At 64.5% G+C, this 15,652-nt stretch overlaps 1 protein-coding gene across 5 annotated transcripts in view; it reads right to left on the bottom strand.

The window, feature by feature from the left end:
• Positions 1-6,400: 6,400 nt before the first annotated feature.
• The window catches only part of LOC111145695 (integrator complex subunit 1), a 28,990-nt gene continuing 19,738 nt past the window's right edge, over positions 6,401-15,652 (bottom strand). For 4 of the 5 annotated variants that reach the window (XM_022500801.1, XM_022500803.1, XM_022500802.1 and 1 more), the window contains exons 30-47: positions 15,304-15,558; positions 14,644-14,803; positions 14,206-14,346; positions 13,692-13,863; positions 13,491-13,614; positions 12,666-12,796; positions 12,099-12,186; positions 11,778-12,004; positions 11,564-11,687; positions 10,733-10,866; positions 10,152-10,344; positions 9,522-9,649; positions 9,145-9,257; positions 8,601-8,714; positions 7,506-7,576; positions 7,108-7,199; positions 6,868-6,977; positions 6,401-6,719 (exon numbers count right to left, since the gene is read on the bottom strand). In XM_022500801.1, the coding sequence (XP_022356509.1) occupies positions 6,604-6,719; positions 6,868-6,977; positions 7,108-7,199; positions 7,506-7,576; positions 8,601-8,714; positions 9,145-9,257; positions 9,522-9,649; positions 10,152-10,344; positions 10,733-10,866; positions 11,564-11,687; positions 11,778-12,004; positions 12,099-12,186; positions 12,666-12,796; positions 13,491-13,614; positions 13,692-13,863; positions 14,206-14,346; positions 14,644-14,803; positions 15,304-15,558 (2,493 nt within the window). In that variant the 3' untranslated portion in view covers positions 6,401-6,603. Of the gene's footprint in view, positions 6,720-6,867; positions 6,978-7,107; positions 7,200-7,505; positions 7,577-8,600; positions 8,715-9,144; positions 9,278-9,521; positions 9,650-10,151; positions 10,345-10,732; positions 10,867-11,563; positions 11,688-11,777; positions 12,005-12,098; positions 12,187-12,665; positions 12,797-13,490; positions 13,615-13,691; positions 13,864-14,205; positions 14,347-14,643; positions 14,804-15,303; positions 15,559-15,652 lie in introns of those variants that run through there. The other variant, XM_022500806.1, reaches the window with a different exon arrangement.

The following is a 15,652-nucleotide window of genomic DNA, read 5'->3' as shown; positions in this document are numbered from 1 at the left end:
TCAGCAGGGAGCCTGCTTCCCTTCCTCTCTCACTGCCTGCCTCTCTGCCTACTTGTGATCTCTGTCAAATAAATGAAATCGTAAAAAAAAAAAGTGCCCCTGGCATGGCACCCCAAGGGCACACAGGGTGCCACTCACTCAATGGTAGAAGAAGGACCCTTGGTTCAGAAGGTGGCAAGGGGGTATCCCTGATGAGGGAGCATGGGAACTGAGACCTGAAGGATCCACAGATAGAGGGCAGGAAACACTTTCCCAGGCAGAAGGAAGGGTGTGTACAAAGGCCCTGAGGCAGGAATGATGGGTCCAAGGAATACAGAAGGTGAGGGCAGCTCCCACAGAGGAACTGGGGAGAAGAGGGCAGGGCCACCAGGCCCCCTACTCCAGTCTGTCAGTTTCACACCCATTTCCCCTTTTAACACAGCCATCCTTTAAAAGTGGGTTGATCAGGGCACCTGGGTGGCTCAGGTGGTTAAAGGTCTTTTTTTTTTTTTTTCTTTTTTAAGATTTTTATCTTTAAGTGCTCCTCAACTCAGGTCTTGATCTCAGGGTTGAGTTCAAGCCCTGCTTTTAAGCAAAAAAAAAAAAAAAGAAAGAAAGAAGAATAATAAGTGGGTTGATCATCCCTTTCCTGTAGCCCAAGAAACTGAGGTCCCAAGAAGAGAAGGGACTACCTGACTAGCAGGGAGGACCCAGCCTGGAGAAGCCCCAGTCCCAGTGTGGGGCGAGGACCCGAGGAGCCTGGATCAGCACAGGCCGGTGTCCTGGCGTCCTGCCTGCGTGGTCACCCTGGTGTTGGGGGCAGGACTTCCAGGCCAGACAGCATCAGTTCCCCTACCTCCTGCTTCCAGAACATTCTACCCCTCTTAGTGATGATGGGGCCGATTCTGGGAGGAAGAGGAGGGACAGGGACAGAGTCATTCTTAATCTCCATCCAAAAGCTAACCGCAGCTGGTGTGTCAGTTTGGTTTCTGGAGGAGGCATTGGCCACTGGGCCCAAGGAAGAGTCCCAGTGGTGGGGTGGGACCCGCAGACTTGTCAACTGGATTCCACCCCAAGTAACTAATTTGACCCAGGGCTGATGGGCCAAGCGGGAACAGCAGCACTTTAAGCCTCTGAGGCAGAGAGGAGAAACCAGGAGAGAAGCAAAGGCTGGGGGGACCAAAGGGGGCTTGAGATCAAAGGGAGGTGTCCTGGCCCTGCAGCTTTCTCTGCAGGGCTTCTCAGAGCCTTTATGTCCCACGGTACACCAGGATGTCCACGGGAGCAGCCACACTGCACAGGGGTGCCCACAGAACTCCACAGAACAGAAGTGGGGGCCTTGGCTCCCTCCGAAGCTATGGCTTGCTATCGGATGTGTGGGCCAAGTTGGCGCTCTTGCTCAGACACCAGTTTGCCCTGGGACCTTGTGAAAGGCTCCCCACTTCTGGGGCTTCCTCATCTTCCTGGTAAGACACGGCCTCTCATCCTCGGGCGTTTAGGGACAATGGCACCACGGGTGATGGCTGGAGATGTGGTTTCCTGCCCGGGGCCACGGGCCACAGCAGTCATGGTTGCAGGAGATGGACACTTGGCGGGGCAAGCTGGGCAGAGTGCCCCCGGAGTGGACCACAGCCCGCTTGTGCGTGGCCTGCACAGGACGGACATTTGGGGGGTCACGCTGGCCTCACTGCAGAACCTCAGGGATGTCCTTCGTCCCCCAGTTCCCAAGGCCACAGTCAGGTCGGCCGCAGCTTCACCCAGATTGCAGGGGACGCCAATGCCGTGCCTGCGGCCCGGGCAGGGGAGGGAGCTGGAAGCTGTGACACCCCATTTTCAGGGGCCACCCATTAATTAATTAGGCCCAATGAATAATGCATGCCGCCTGGGGTATATTAATAGCATATTTATATGGCGTGCTATGGGTGGTACACATTTGCGTCGGAACACCTCACAAATAATTCATGACCCCGCTCCTTTCCTGGGCTCCGGGAGCGCCTGGCCAGTGCTTCGGCGAGGGCTCGTGGGTTGCTTCCGACAGCCAAATTTTATATTTCATTATAAATGGCTTTGCTGGGCATGTCGGTAACTTCTCCATTTCCATCCACTTTATTATTAATGGCTTTCCTGAACTGTAGCAGCCCAACGTCGCACACAATGCGTTATAAATATTTGATCCAGCATCCATAGTCTGCCATTTATCATTTATAACGGGTTACAAAAACATTATAAAACATTTACCGCACATTTATAGATCATTTTCGGCTACCGCGACGATGTGTTATAAATACATTATTAATCCTCCTCACGCCGTTTATAGGAGCCCCTTGTAATGAGGCCTGGCCTGCCCAGCCCCTGGTAAACAGAGCGTGCAAGGGCTGGTGGGGGTGGCCAGGCGGCAGGCCCAGGGCTCACGGAAGCCCGGCCCTGCTTCTCATGGCTGTGTGTCCTTGGGCCGCTCACTGCATGTCTCTGTTCACAGAGCAGGTCATTTACTGAGCACTTCCTGTCAGACGCCGCTCACAGCCACCCTGAGCCTTGGCTTCAGGCCCATTTCACAGATGTGGACGCAGGCTCTAGGAGGAGAAGGAGGTGCCTGAGCCACAGCTGGGCTGGTGTGAGAGCCGGGGGCAGCCCCAGGGCTGGGGATGAGAGGTCAGGCGAGGCTGCCCTGGCCTTATGAGAGCAGGACTGAAGAACTTGGAAATTTAGGGTTGGGGGACACCCCTCCCACTGGCCTCTGACCAGGCGGCCCCTTGGCTCCTGCAGTCACATGCTTTGCCATCCCAAAGGCTCTCGGGGCTGCAAGTCTGGCCCATGGGCTCCTGGGACGCGGGCTGTAATGCTGACCAAGGAGGAGAGGGTCTGAGGAGACTTTGGGACCCAGCTGTCCCTCCACGGTACCCCAGCTCCAACTCTGCATCCTCGGGAGACCTCCAGGGAGGCTGAGGTCAGGGGCAGCAGGCTGGGTGTGCAGCTAGATGGAGGTCAGCCCTCATACGGTCACAGGAACCCTGGGCCCTGCAGCTTAAGTCCCATGCTCACCCAGATCCTCTCTGCCTGTGGCTGTGTGACCTCTCCAAGCCTCCTCTCCCCATTGGGAACAGCAGGACCAGACCACTTGCCAGACAAGTGACCACCCAGGCCCACTACGTGTAGGCCCGGCCTCTTGTTCCCCACTCAGCCCTACCATCCCCCACAGGCCAGGAGGGCACAGGCAGAGAACCAGCACCGTGCGCTCACCACTCACACCCAAAGAGAGACCAGAGCCCGGCGGCTCCAACTGTAGGCTGATAGGTGGAGTCCTCGCCTGAAAACTCCTATTCATTCTTCAAGACCCACTTGGCAGTCTACCTTTCGTGAAGAACTCTTCCTGACTCCCCAGGCATAGGCCTTATTGGTCCCCTGGGGGCCAAGCTGGGCCGGGCACTGGCACTGGGGTCTGGACAGGTGATTGGGCTCTGGGGTAAGGGAACTGGACAGTCCTTCCAGAGTCCTTCCAGTCCTGGGGAGGCCTCGAGCCACACTCTCCCTTTCGACACCTGAAATAACCCCACCTCAGCCTGGCTGGGCCTAAATGGCTCAGTCCTTGGTTGCTCTAAGGAGATAAGGAGGAAGGTCCTGACCCAGGACCTAAGCAGATCTGCCCTGTGAGCCCTCGCTGCCCTCATCCATGAAACCGGGGTGTCAGCCAGCCCTCCCAGGGTGAATGTGGGGGCACGAGGCCTGGGGAGCCTGGTGGGGAGAGCGCCAGTCCAGTCAGGGTCCACCCCTTCCCAGGACTGAAAATGAAACCAGGTGTTTGTTCTGAAGCTGTTGGGAAGTGGTGCCCAGTCACTATGGCAACGCCTCACCCAGCCCTACCCCTTCCCACCTGCTGAAGGAAGCCCAGTGACTAGCTGCCCTTGCAGTGGGGCTGGCCTTGGCCCAGCGTCCTCCCCGGGGCCTCCCCTCTCTCCTACATTTAAAGGGGCCACGAGTCTGGTGCTGGACTGCTTCGGAGCCCCAGAGTGGAGTGGTCCTGACCACACTGGCCCCTGCAACAGGGAGCTCCCTACCCGGCTTACCACGGGGCTTCACTGATGGAGAACAGACGAGTGGGGGCCCATCCTCGGGGGTCCTGTTAATGTTCCCTCCCCACAGCTGGACCTTGGGGACCCTGGGCTCTGAAAGGGGTGGCCACCATTGAGGGGCGTTGGGGATCAGAGAGACAGAGGCCAAGGTCACGGGTGGGCTCTGACAGCCTGTCCCACCAGTGGGAGAGCCCGGGTGTAAGGGCTGAGCAGGAGCATACACACCACGGCTCCCCCAGCCCCCGAGTGGGCAGGGCAGTTCACGACCCTCTGGGAGGTGAGATGACCCCAAGTGGGGGGCTCAGCTGGCCTCCAACACCCTCACTCCTGTGCGCTCCCTCGCCCACAAAGCTGGAACCTGGGGGCGTGCACACCCCTGCCGGGCCCCTTCTCCCACACTTGGCCCGGCCTGTGCATCCGGGTGGCTGGGATCTCTGCCCATCTCCCCACATGAGGAGTGGCGCTGGTGGTGGTCACAAGCACAGACTTTGGCCCCACAGCCCCCAGCACTCGCATCTCAGCCACCCAAGTCCTGGCCAGAGACCCAGAGCCTATTAACCCGCCCTGCACCTCTCGCCTGGACTGCAATGCCGGGACTGCCGGTGACCAGGAGTGGACGTCCGGCCGGACCGCCCGCAGCGAGGTAACAGCCAGCGTCTCAGGAGCGCCCTGCCGGCAACAGCCAGAGCCTGCACACCTGCGTCGAGCCCCGCTGTCCCTCTGCGTGTCTCACCCTTGTGCCCGGCTCCTTGCGGGCCCGCAGGCGACCGCCACTCCTGCCACCACGGCCAATGCCGCAGCGAGCGGCCTGCCCACCTACCCCCATGCCAGGATGCCTTGGTCTTCCCCGCGCTGACGGGGGCAGGCGGCATCTTGGGGCCACTGGGGCTCCCACATTCCCCACGGCAGAGCTGAGCCCCTGCCTGTCGCCCTCCTCTGTCGCGCAGCTGTCATGCAGTGAGGGGAGTAGCGGGGCTGGCCAGGCCGAGGTGGACAGGGGCCTAGGCTGCATCTGGCCCTGAGCTCCCCTGGACCTCGGCCTTAGGCCCAGAGATGGGTGAGCTGCCTCCCTGCCTGCTGGGACCCTTCCCACACGCCAGTGACAGAGGCTCTGTGCGCCAGCTGGCAGGCCGCCCGCCACCCACCTACTGGAAATCCTGGGGCCCCCTCGGTGAGGAGGTGCCACTCTGGGGCACTGTGTCTGTGATGCGATCCCAGCAGCCGGGCTTAGCAGCCCCTCAGAGCCCACCCTTCTCAGGGTCTCTGGGCTGTAGTTGAGGGGTGGGTCAGGCCAGGGTCACGTGCCCCGGACAAGGCACTGTGAGCCACAAGGGATGGGGACAGCATGTGAGAAGCGACAGGATCTGGACCCGGGGGGCCGTCATGGGGTCAGGGGCGTGGGGGCTGACCTGTGGAGAGCTCGGGACCAGCAAGCAAGGGTACCTGGGAAGGGGCTCGGAAGAAGGAACACGGCACCAGCCGGCTGCACACAGGGAGGGGCACGGCAGCCGTCCCTGTGCTGAGGCCAGGCCGGGGTGCAGGGACCCGTGGAGGAAGGGGCAAGGAGCACGGAGCAGCTGGGCACACGCCAGCTCTCACCACGCTTGAGGGCCAGTCCTTCCCCTGAGGCCGAGGTTTAGCCCGGACCGTCCTGCCTCCCCACCAAGGCCCAGCAGCTCTGGGGCCAGTTCAGCCACAGCACCCCCTGGTGGCCCCGCTGAGCAGGAGCAGGAGAAGACCTGTGGGGGTGGGGGAGTGCAGCCACTAGCGGGTAGGAGGGTAACGTGGGGGCGACATGGATGCTGCTGGGAACCTGCCAGGGTGCGGGGGCTCCCCTGTCCCACGCCAAACTGGTGAGATGCTAATGCAGCCAGGGACTGGGGCTTCATGTGAGGGGCTGACTTCATGGGGCACTGGCCCACCCCCGATGCCTCCAGGTCAAGTTCTGGGGCAGGGCCCCCACGCCAGCACCTGCAGCTTGACTGGGGGACACTCGCACCCCCATGATCCTTCAGGGCTCCCCCCCCACTCCTCTCGTGAATGGGATCATCCAGGGACCCCAGCCAGTGCTCGGGGGCGGTTTAACTGGCTTCTGTACAGGTGCCCATGGCCAAGGGTCCTGGCCTGTGACCCCTTCTGGGGCGGGACGGGAGTCAGGTCCACAGGTGCCACCAGCAAGCCCCGCCCAACCCAGGCGCCCAGGCGCTGACACCTCCTTCTGACTGCCCGAGAGCGGGTGCAGAGAAGGGACTGGTGCGACAGTAGGGACCAGAGGGAGTGAGCTCCCCATCTTGGGCCCCGCTCAACCCCCAGACGACTCGAGGGAGGTGAACACAGGCAACTAGCACTTGGAGAATTCACAATGTTTCATTTCAGACCAACCCCTTGCTGTGGTTCGCCAGGACATCAGCATCTGTTCCTGTCACCGCAGGCATGGAGCCACAGGCCATGGACGCTGTTGCAGTGGCTCGATGTTCTCCCCGCCCTAGAGGAGACGGGCAGGCGGCTGGCGGAGGGATGCAGGGGCGGCGTGCGGTCAGACTGCCACGCCGGCTCACATCACCGCCTCCATGTGCAGGATCCTCAGGGCCTCGGAGATCTGGACGCTGGTGTCCATCTGCCCATACATGCCCACCAGGAAGGCCCGGTGCAACAATACTGCCGCGTGCTCTGTGTGGGAGACAGGACAGGACACGTCTGGCCCCGATGAGCTTGTGGCTCTTGGAAGCAGGGCGTCTGGGCCCCCCTGAGAGCCAGGCGTCGGGGAGCAAAGGCCTTGGGGGCACTAGGCGCCCTGGGTGGGCCAGGCCGGGCTCACCTTGGCAGAGGAGGGTGTACTCGGGCAGGTTCCTGAGGGCCGTCTGCACCACCTCGAAGTCCCGGCTGCCCAGGCAGCACATGAACGTGGGCAAGAAGTCCGCTGCAAAGCTGAGAAGGCGCACACTCAGGCGGGCACCTCTCCCGCACCCGAGATCGCCCTGGAGAGCCTCGGCCAGGACCTGAGCTGAGGAGGCCCAGACAGGGCTGGGGTCCGGGGTGCTGGGGATGCTGGGCTCACCTGGGGTTGTTCTGGATGGAGCGCAGGGCCAGGCCGAAGGCCAGGTTGCGGCAGGGCTCCTCCGCAGAGCTCATCAGCCGCTGCAGGTTGGTCTGCGGGGGGCGGGGGTGTTACTGCGGTTCCCCTCCTGGCAGGAGCTCAGCCACTCAGCCCCCAGGCTGCCGACAGCAACCACAGACCCTGCTCCCCACACCCCCACCCCCACTGCTATGGCCTCAGGACACAGGATGGGAAACACTGGTAGTCTGCAGGCTCCAGCCCAGGCCAGTGGTGGGCTCCCGCCTCAACTGTGAGCTCCTGGGGCAAGGCCAGGTTCAGACGTGTGGTACCCCATCCCCCGGCCTGGCACGCTTCCTACCAGAAGGCTGATGGGCTCCCCTGGCCCCCACCTCACTCACCGAGAAAAAACCCAGGATCTCTGGTCTCCGCCGAGACATCTCGTCTATGTCGCTCAGAACTTCCAGCACGTCTGAGACAGCCAGAGAGGCACATGAGGGCCACGTCGTGGCTGCTGGACTCAAGGCCGGACCTGTGTCCCCACGCAGCCCAGAGGCAGGAGGGGGCAAGCCCTGGGACCAGAGCCTACGGTGTGGCAGGACCCCAGGCCATGCTGGCCCTCACCCCGCCTGTCAGGCAGGGGCAGAGTGGAGGCTCCATAGGAACCCTGGCCAGTCCCTGGTCCAGCCTCAGCACAGGTTCCAGCAGAGGGACCCTGTGTTCCGGCTGCAGTATGGCCCCTCAGAACGCTGGTGCCAGGACCTCCAGAACCTTCCATGCCACCTGAGTGCTGGATAAGCCCAGGAGTCCCCAGTGCCTCCAGATAAAAAGCACCAGGACTTAGGCTAGCTTCCCAGTCCCACCAGGCCAGCGACCCCAAAGTGTAGGTGCTGGTTGACTGGGAGGGTTTTGGAGGTGCAGGCTCCCCAAACCCTTGTCTGGCAGGTCTGAGGCGCCCAGTGGTCTGCGCTGGAATCCCCTGCCCAGTTGCCTGTCCCTGGCTGCCCAGAGCCACTCCCACTGCGAGGTAGCACCCAGCTCCCGGAGATCCTTTCTGCACAGGGACACCGACCCCCAGATGCACGGCCATTTCTGGGGGTCGCCAGCACCACGGTGCACCCAACAGCCCAAATTTGTGCAGCTGCCCTGCCCTCTGCTCCCCTCCCCTGCACACGGCTGGCCCTCCCCCTACCAGCTGCAGTCAGGCCTCCCTTCTGCAGGTGCCCCTCAGCCCCGGGAGTCCCTGATCTCCTGCCGTCTGCAGACTGCTGCCCCGTCAGACCACCAGCCAAGCTGTCTGTCCCTGCCTCGAGCCCCTGCGTCTTCCCTATAGGCCCTCTCTGGCCCCTGACCGTGAGGAGACAGCCCTGCTCCTCCTGAAGCCTGGCAGGGACCCTGCTGTCTTCTGGAGAGCCATGGCACCACAGAACTCCGATGGGAGCCCTCCACCCACCAGGGGCCGACCTGGCCTGCGGGAGCCCGGCTCCCAAACTCACCCTCAACAGTCTGGCCCCGGGAAAGCCTCTTCATGTAGGGGGCCATCTCTGCCGCTGTCAGGGGGGTGAACAGGGAAACGCTGACCAGGGGCAGGGAGCCGGCCGAGCTCTCATCTGGAAGCCAGGAAGTCAATGCCGTCAGGCCAGAGGTAGAGACAGCCCACCCCGGGAGCACAGTCCGGCCAGGGCCTGCAGGGAGGTCCGTCCAGGGGAATGGCCTGCCAGCACTCAACACCCAAACTCCAGAACCCGCCTATAAGCAAGCGCTGTCCTTGCCAAGCAGCCCCTGGGGTCCCACACAAGCCCAGAAGATACGGCCACTGCCCCAGGACTGAGCACAACGCCCAGGACACAGTGGGCGCCCAGTAAGGGTGTGGGAACTGTGAGCCCACTGGGACCTGCCCCCCAAGCCTCTCAGCCACCGCATGGAGCGCGACCTCATGGCAGGCGCAGCGACGGCCCAGCTGAGGCCCGGGCATGCCCACAGACACCGGATGGTCCCGAGGGCTGCCAGGCCCGCAGAACCCCCATGGGCCCTACTCACCCTCGCCCTCCTCATCCAGGCCCCGGTCGGCTCTGCCATCTCTGCTGGGAAGGCTCAGCCCCGCAAGGAGGGACTTGAGCATCACCAGGTCACTGCTGTCGAAGGACAGGTCGCTGGGGACAGCACAGGTGCTCTGTGAGGAAGATGCCACAGACGGCAGACAGGGCGGGGAGGAGGGCGGGCGTGGGAGGCCAGAGCTTTGGGAAGCGGGTTCAGAGCTGCGTGGCCCCAGCCCCCACCACCCTGGGCTCTGGCACTGCAGGCCCCCTGACCCCGTGGCTCGGGAGGCCCTCACCCCTGCAGCCCGGCAGCGGGACCCTTGCCAGACGGAGCCCGAGTGCCCGAGCAGGCCAGGCCGGACGCGCACACACACTCACTGCAGTGCGTCCGCGTGTTTCTGCAGGAAGGCCACAGCCGCTGGGGCGTTGCAGGTCACGTACTTGTGGGTGAAGTGCACGAACTTGTGAATGAAGGGCGCCAGGTGGCGGGAAGACTTCCTGTAGCTCTGCAAAGCAACAGCCTTGTGTTCACAGCCGGAGCACCCCCGCCCTGCCCCCGCACTTGCCCAGGAGGTCTCAGGACGGACCATGGATGCCAGCAATGCCTGTGCTAAAGATGGCCTTGCCGTTTGCGAGCCACCGGTGCAGCCAGACAGGTGTCTAACAGGCACCGACAGCAGCCGGCCACAGAGAAGGCAGCACTGAGCGCGACCATGGCTCCTGGTCGGCCCTCTGCAGAACACAGGCCTTCCCCGGGCATGCCACCAGCGAGGAGCTGGTCCCCAGGGCGGGCAGCAGAAGCCACTAGAGAGGCCTGCCCTTGATCAGAGTCCATGTCCTGTGTCCGCCCTCACCCGACAGCCTCGGGCAGAAACGTCAGGCCAGGCCGGGCAGCGGAGGGGGCCGCAGGAGGAAACAGCGGGCAGAGGAGGGATGGGACACATGGGTGGGGCCGGCTGAACGTCCCGCGTCCCCACTGCCCAAGCAGACGCAGGCAGCAGGACGCACCAGAAGCAGGCGGACGAAGGAGCGCATACAGTCCCACAGCGCCCCCTGGTGCTCGTTCTGGAACACCTGTGGCTGCAGAAGCTCCAGGACCCCCAGCACGTGCAGGAAGAAGGTCAGGTGGTTCTGCTGGCGGAACTCCTGGAAGTTGAGGTGAGTGCGGCCGTGAAGGAGCGCAGCGATCATGGGCAAGTGCCTGGGGACGACCAAGAGCGCTCACTGGTCCGTGCCCCCAGGAATCCAGCACCCCTGCCTGGCCCCGCAGGAAACCCACACTCGGGGACACGACAGGCAGGCACACCCCAGCTTCCCCATGGGGTCTGGGGCTTGCAGACATGTCCCCTTGCAACCTGGCCACCCTGTCTGTCCCACCTGATTCTGTCTATAAGGCGTTGTCTCTCCCAACCCCCGCCCCAGGGCTCTCCCGGCCAGGCTCTGCTTAGAAAGCAGCCATCAAGGCCCTGCACTGTGCACGGCAGCTTGTAGACGCAGACCCCATTCCTGCACAAGCCCCCGAGTGCAGGAAGAGCCCCCAGAGGGCCTGCCGGGCCTGGAGTGGGAGAGGCCTGCTGGGGCGCCCGTACCTGAGCAGCAGGATGGGGTGCGCCACAGCCAGCTTCCGGCAGGCCACGTTAGCGTCGGCCACTCTGTTCTCCGAAGACCGGGAGTCGCTGGTGTCCGCGAGGAGGGTGATGAAGCGGTGGATGAGGCCGTCCAGCTGAGGGGATGGGGGAGGTGAGCCTCAGGGGCCGCCCGCAACTCTGGTGTCTCACATGCCTGCCCCCCCACGGGGCCTGAGTCCACCACAGAAGGGCCCATGACGGGGCTCACTGGGGGCGGGGCGCCCCGGGTCCCCCAAAAGCCTGGCATGGCCGTGCAGTGACCAGAGAAGCTACTCACCCCCCGGGCCCCCTGCTTTCTGGGTGCACGAGGGGCACGTGCCCAGACAAACTCCAGGGGGGGTTGCCTGGGAGGGGCTGGGGCGGGGCGCGGGGATGCCCGGGTGGGGGATATCCGAGGGATGGGCCCCTCCGGCGCACACAGCCGTCACTGGGCCCCAGGCTGTGCGTCTCTGGCGCCTTGGGAAGGAGACACAGGGGTGCTGGTGGACGGCCCCTCTGCTCGCCCCACAGCCTGAGGGGCTGCTTGAAGGAGAAGAGACGGCTTCTGGCCCTCGGAGAGACGCGCCAGGCGGGGGGGGGGGGGGCGAGGTGGGCTCTGTCCTCAGGCGCTGACGGGGTCAAGGACAGCTGCCCGGACGCGCCAGCACCGCCTTCATGTCGTTGTCTTCCTCGAACCCGAAGAAGTGCACTTCTCCACGACCCGGCTCGGGTCTCTACACCAGTAGTAAAGGATGGAGGCGGCCCCGAGCACCCCCTCATCAGGGCCACCCTGCCCCGCCCCTCCCCGCTCACCTTGCAGGTGCTGCCGCTGGTGGCCCCTCCGCTGTGCGGCAGGACCTCGGGCACGGGCACCCGCAGCTCCGGCCACTGCAGGTAGAGCTGCACCAGCAGGTCCCGGCAGCGCCTGCCCAGCACACTGCAAGACACGGGATCGGGCTGCGGGGCGGGCGGGGCTGGCGGGGCACCAGCCCGGGGCGCCTGTGGGCAAGGGGGCCCGAGCCCTCACCTGTCGCCCCACTGCTGGATGCAGCCCGTCAGGTGCGCCGTCACCTTCCGGACGCTCTCGTCGTGTCCCCAGCAGCAGCTGAGCAGCAGGGGCAGCCGGGCCTGGAGGAGGCTGCAGGCGGCGGCGTCCCCGTCCTGGCTCCTGGCCTCCGCCTCCGCCAGGATCAGCTCCACCAGGCCGATGAGCTCGGCCGCCTGCACACGCAGCACCAGCTCCTCCCGCCGCTTCTGCAAGCGGCACCGCGGTCAGCGCCGGGGTGGACAGGCCGGGCCCGCGCCTGTCCTCTCCCCACCCTGCAGGGCAACGCGCCCCAACACCTGCCTGGGGCGTGCGCTGGTCCCTTCCCTGCCAGATTCGTGGAACGTGGATGCAGGCCCAGAGGAAGTCCAGAGAGGCTGAAGGGTCAAACCTGCAAGCACGTGGGAGCTTTGCCTCAGTGTCCAGGCGGGAGAGGAGAACAAACGGTAGGATGAGGCATGGTCACAGAAGTTCAGGCCGCAACACCTCCTCTTAATCAGCAAACCAGACGGGCCCAGGTCAGCTGTTCAAGGATGTGCACCCCCCACCCCCCAACCAGCAAAACCAACACCGGTCCTGCCCACCATCAGGGCTGCTGGCCACGCAGAGGGGACATCCGAGTCCCCTGCATACGGCGTGGATGACAGCCACGAACACCATCTGGGGAGCAGACCGTCTGCCCTGGTGGTTGCCCAGAGCAGCACACCTGGACCAGGTGGGCTCTGTATCCCCAGGGTTGTGACAGCCACTGCAGGAACCCCTTCCAAGGTGCCAGTGGGGGGATGCCAGGCCAGATGCCCAGAGGGCCCCTGGGTGCTGCCGTCATACCAGCTGGCCTGCCGGGCAGGGGTGCGGGGAGGGGGTGCTCACCTCTGCTCCCGGTTCTTGCCCAGTAGGATGTGGACACACTGGTGCAGTGTGGACCAGCTGGACTGGTGAGTGAGCAGGGCCAGCAAGTAGGGTCGGAAGGACGGCACCTGGGGGCCGGGATGACCTTTGCCCTGGGGAAGAAAGATACCGGGGATGGTCCCTGTGGGGCTGACTGGCCACCTGGCCCTGAGGCACTGGAAAGCAGAGGGAGAAGGCTGTTTCCAGAAAGACCGAGTTTTTGCCTGGAAGGCAGCCTCGGCAGTCTGTGCACCATGTGGGGCCCGGCTGGGGTGTGCCGGGAAGGCCACGTGTGCTGACCTGAACCAGCTCCTCAGAGATAGCAAGTGCCCGTGAACAAAGACAACCAATCAACCCAAACCCCCAACTCCTGCCTCCAGAACCCCCCCGGGTCTTGTCCGAGGCCCCCAGCTGCAGGAGCACCTTGAGAGATTCACGGACACAGGAGGGTGATGGGGGGGGTCTCTGAGACCCCCAGCAGCCCCCACGGGGTCCTCAGGGGACCCATCCCGGTGGAGTGCTGGGCTCCACTCTCCACTCCGCTCAGTACGGTGTCTCCCATCCCGGCAGAAGGCCCTGGGCCACAAAGCTCTGGTCCTCCTCCCCCACACCTGCCCAGAGCAGCCAGATCTGGCCGCTGCAGCTACGGGTCACCGGGGACGGGACACCCGTCCAGACCAGTGAGAGTCAGGCCCGGGCTTCTGCTGGAACCAACACAAAGAGACTGTCCAGGCAGGGGCTGCCGTGGGACCCCACCACACCCAGGGTCGCGTCGGTCCTCGGTCCTTGGCGCGGAGCGCAGCCCACCTTGCCCCGGGAGAACAGCAGCCTCTGCTGTAGCTCGGGGCAGCTGCTGATCACCTCGGGGTCCAGCATCTCCAGCCAGTCGACGAGGAGCCCAGAGCAGGGACCCAGCTGCACGGCCTCCAAGCTGAAGGGAAAGCAGGGAAGGCTCAGCAACGGCCAGCCAGGGGCACACACAGACCGGCCGCAGCCCCGCCGGCTCACCTGCAGCCGTCGGCTTCCGGATCCCCTGGGGCTGGGGTCTCCTTCTCCTGCAGCAGCAGGGAGCTCACCACGGCGACGGGCCGCAGGGTCGGGGAGGCAGGGGCGGTGGCGAAGAGCGCAGCCAGCAGCTCCTCCAGGTGAGGCGACCCCCCCTCAATCAGACCCTGTAGGACTGTGGGGACAAGGGTGCTCCAGGTCGCTCCGGCTTGGTGGACAGACAGACAGGCTCCAGACCACCCAACTCCAGGACAGACAACCCCTGGCCCCCCTAAGGCCACCGAGGCCCCTGCGTGCCCAGGCCAGGGCGGCTGGCGGTGAGCACTGGTTCTGGGGGTGGGCTCCCCACGTGCACACGATGCCAACAGCAAAGCCCAGGCATGGCTACTGTGCTGGGGGTGGGCCCTTCCTGCCAGATCGCCACTCCTCTCTACGGCTCCCGTTTCTGGGAAACCTGGGAGAACCTCTGCGCTGGCCGCCAAGCCGGGGGTCTTCCCAGTTCCCGGGCCCGAGGTACCTTTGCCGACAAGCTCGGGCTCCACGCTACACTTCTCCCCTGACTTAAGGGTGGTGACCACAGCCCGGACAGTGGAGCTGACCACCTCCGAGTCCCCTCGAAACGCCAGGGCCTCGGCTAGGCGCAGGAATCCACTCCGCACTGCCGGAAAGCATGGGTGTGAGCCAGCGGATAAGCCCTCGAACCGCCGCTCTGGCCCACCCTGTCCCGGGAGCCCCCGGGGCCTCATGTGCGTTTCCAGCCAAGGATCCTACCTCGCTCCCCAAAGCCCTTGCTTTCCAACCATCAACCCTGTCCACACGGACGCCCTTCTGGGGCCCAAAGAGCCCAAGGGCTGACACCCCCGTATCAACGAGGCTATCACCCCCTCCCCGCTGCCCCTGGGGGAGGGGCAACAAGCCCAGGGCCCCCACCCCAGGACACAGCCGGCCCCCTCACCGTCGCTGATCCTGTGGCGTGCGGAGTACTGGACGGCGAAGAGCTTGAGCTGTGCCCGCAGGGGTCCCCCCTCCCCCGTGGGGCCGTCCAGCCACTGCAGCATCTGCATGAGCACTTTGAGGAAGAGTGACGAGAAGCCGGTGTCCTGGGGCACACAGCGCTGTGGGGACAAGTGGCAGCTCAGCGTGGGCACGTGGCCAGAATGGTCCCCGGCTGTCACCCTGCCCCTCCGTTTCGCACACAGCCTCTCCGAGCCCCCGGTTGACTGGGCACCCCACTGTTTGTGAGTCACTTCTGTGCAGCTTGGAGAAGAGACGCCCCTGCACCCGCAAAGGCACGTCGACACACTCACACGCTTGCGCAGACAGAGCAGTAGCTACGGTAGAATTACCACACCCGGGCGCACGTGGGCTAGAACGACCCCCGCGCCTCCTATTTCCCGGAAAGCTTCCGTCAGCAGAGGCGGGGGCTCCACGCCTGGCTCCGCAGGAGCCTGTCTCCTCCTTCCACTGAGAGCCAACCCCCAGGCCGCGGAGGCACAGAGCTAGGGTGCTCCACGGGCAGAGGGGAGCAGCCGTGGGCAGATGCGCAGCTCCGGGGGATACACCGCGGACAGCTGCAGGCCCCCGTGGACCCGGGCTCTGCGGTGCCCGCACCCACCTGGTACTGGCAGAGCTGGCGCATCAGGGGGCAGGCGAGGAAGTGGCTCCGGTGCATGGACATCACCAGGGCCCCGCTGTGCGGCGAGTTGAGCAGGGTGGCGATGGCCTGCAGCAGGCGCACGGCGACACCCGTCACCTCGGGGCTCCCCTGACGGACGCGGGCTAGCTCCTGGCCCAGGGCCTGCTGCAGCGCGAGGGCAGCGGGGCGGGCGCTGGAGCTCTGCCACCGGGGGCCTGGGCTCAGCGGGAAGATCTGTGCCAGAGCAAAGGGCAGCATCAGGAGGACACGCTCGGCCCTGGTGGGCCTGCCGTGCCCTGCACTCATGACGGGACCGCTCACGCCCAGT

The sequence above is a fragment of the Enhydra lutris genome, unplaced genomic scaffold (assembly GCF_002288905.1).
Source record: "Enhydra lutris kenyoni isolate GAN:26980312 unplaced genomic scaffold, ASM228890v2 scaffoldscaffold13, whole genome shotgun sequence".
Classification (NCBI taxonomy): Eukaryota; Metazoa; Chordata; class Mammalia; order Carnivora; family Mustelidae; genus Enhydra; species Enhydra lutris.
The sequence above is the reverse complement of the archived record's forward strand: the minus strand, read 5'-3'. Positions and strand labels throughout refer to the sequence as shown.